General features: G+C 47.1%; 1 protein-coding gene across 1 annotated transcript; it reads left to right on the top strand.

Moving 5' to 3' along the window:
- Window positions 1-50: 50 nt before the first annotated feature.
- On the top strand, window positions 51-581 carry LOC121940343 (echinoderm microtubule-associated protein-like 4; the record flags this gene model as incomplete). The annotated part of the gene is made up of 3 exons (XM_042483132.1): window positions 51-150; window positions 255-353; window positions 445-581. Coding segments are annotated over exons 1-3 (336 nt in total), but the record flags the coding sequence as incomplete, so codon positions are not given.
- Window positions 582-803: the final 222 nt, after the last annotated feature.

The raw sequence follows: 803 nt of genomic DNA, 5'->3' as shown, positions 1-803 counted from the left end.
TGATGATGATGATGATGATAATGTTCAGGTGTGTTCATGAGTTCACCTTAATGTTTCCACAGGGACATTCCAGCTACATCACACACCTGGACTGGTCACCTGACAATAACTTCATCATGTCCAACTCAGGAGACTATGAGATCCTCTACTGTGAGTACTTTGTACTTCAAGCAGCGTGTAGTTATACTGCACTGTGCTTGTACGGCAGTTTTGTGTAGTTGTAGTATTGTGTAGAAACAGTTGTGTATTTTCAGGGGACGTCCCAAACGGTTGTAAACTGATCAGAAATCGGTCCGAGTGTAAAGACATCGACTGGGCAACCTACACCTGCGTACTGGGCTACCACGTGTTCGGTAGGTGCACCCGTGTGCTCGCTGTACTGTGAAGACGTTGAACACTCGGCACACCTGCTCATCCGTTCACCTTTGTGTGTGTGTTTGTCAGGTGTGTGGCCGGAGGGTTCGGACGGGACCGACATCAACGCTCTGATTAGATCTCACAACAGGAAGGTGATTGCTCTGGCAGACGACTTCTGTAAAGTTCACCTGTTTGCCTACCCGTGCTCCACACCTAAGGTGAGAGACACACACACACACACACACACACACACACTTTTTTGAAATCAAACTTTATTCGTTGCGCCAGCTTAGTTCAGTATGTAATTAGTTAAAAACAGCAGATTGGTGTTGAGTCAGTCTGAAGGAGACAACTGGTCTGGACCCCAGACTGGTTTAATGTTTAGAATCTGGGGGCCAAACTGGTATCATGACTGGAGTCTGGACCCCAGTAATCAATACCCTGTC

Source organism: Plectropomus leopardus, unplaced genomic scaffold (assembly GCF_008729295.1).
Source record: "Plectropomus leopardus isolate mb unplaced genomic scaffold, YSFRI_Pleo_2.0 unplaced_scaffold84111, whole genome shotgun sequence".
NCBI lineage: Eukaryota > Metazoa > Chordata > Actinopteri > Perciformes > Serranidae > Plectropomus > Plectropomus leopardus.
This window is presented reverse-complemented; position numbering and strand designations above follow the sequence as displayed.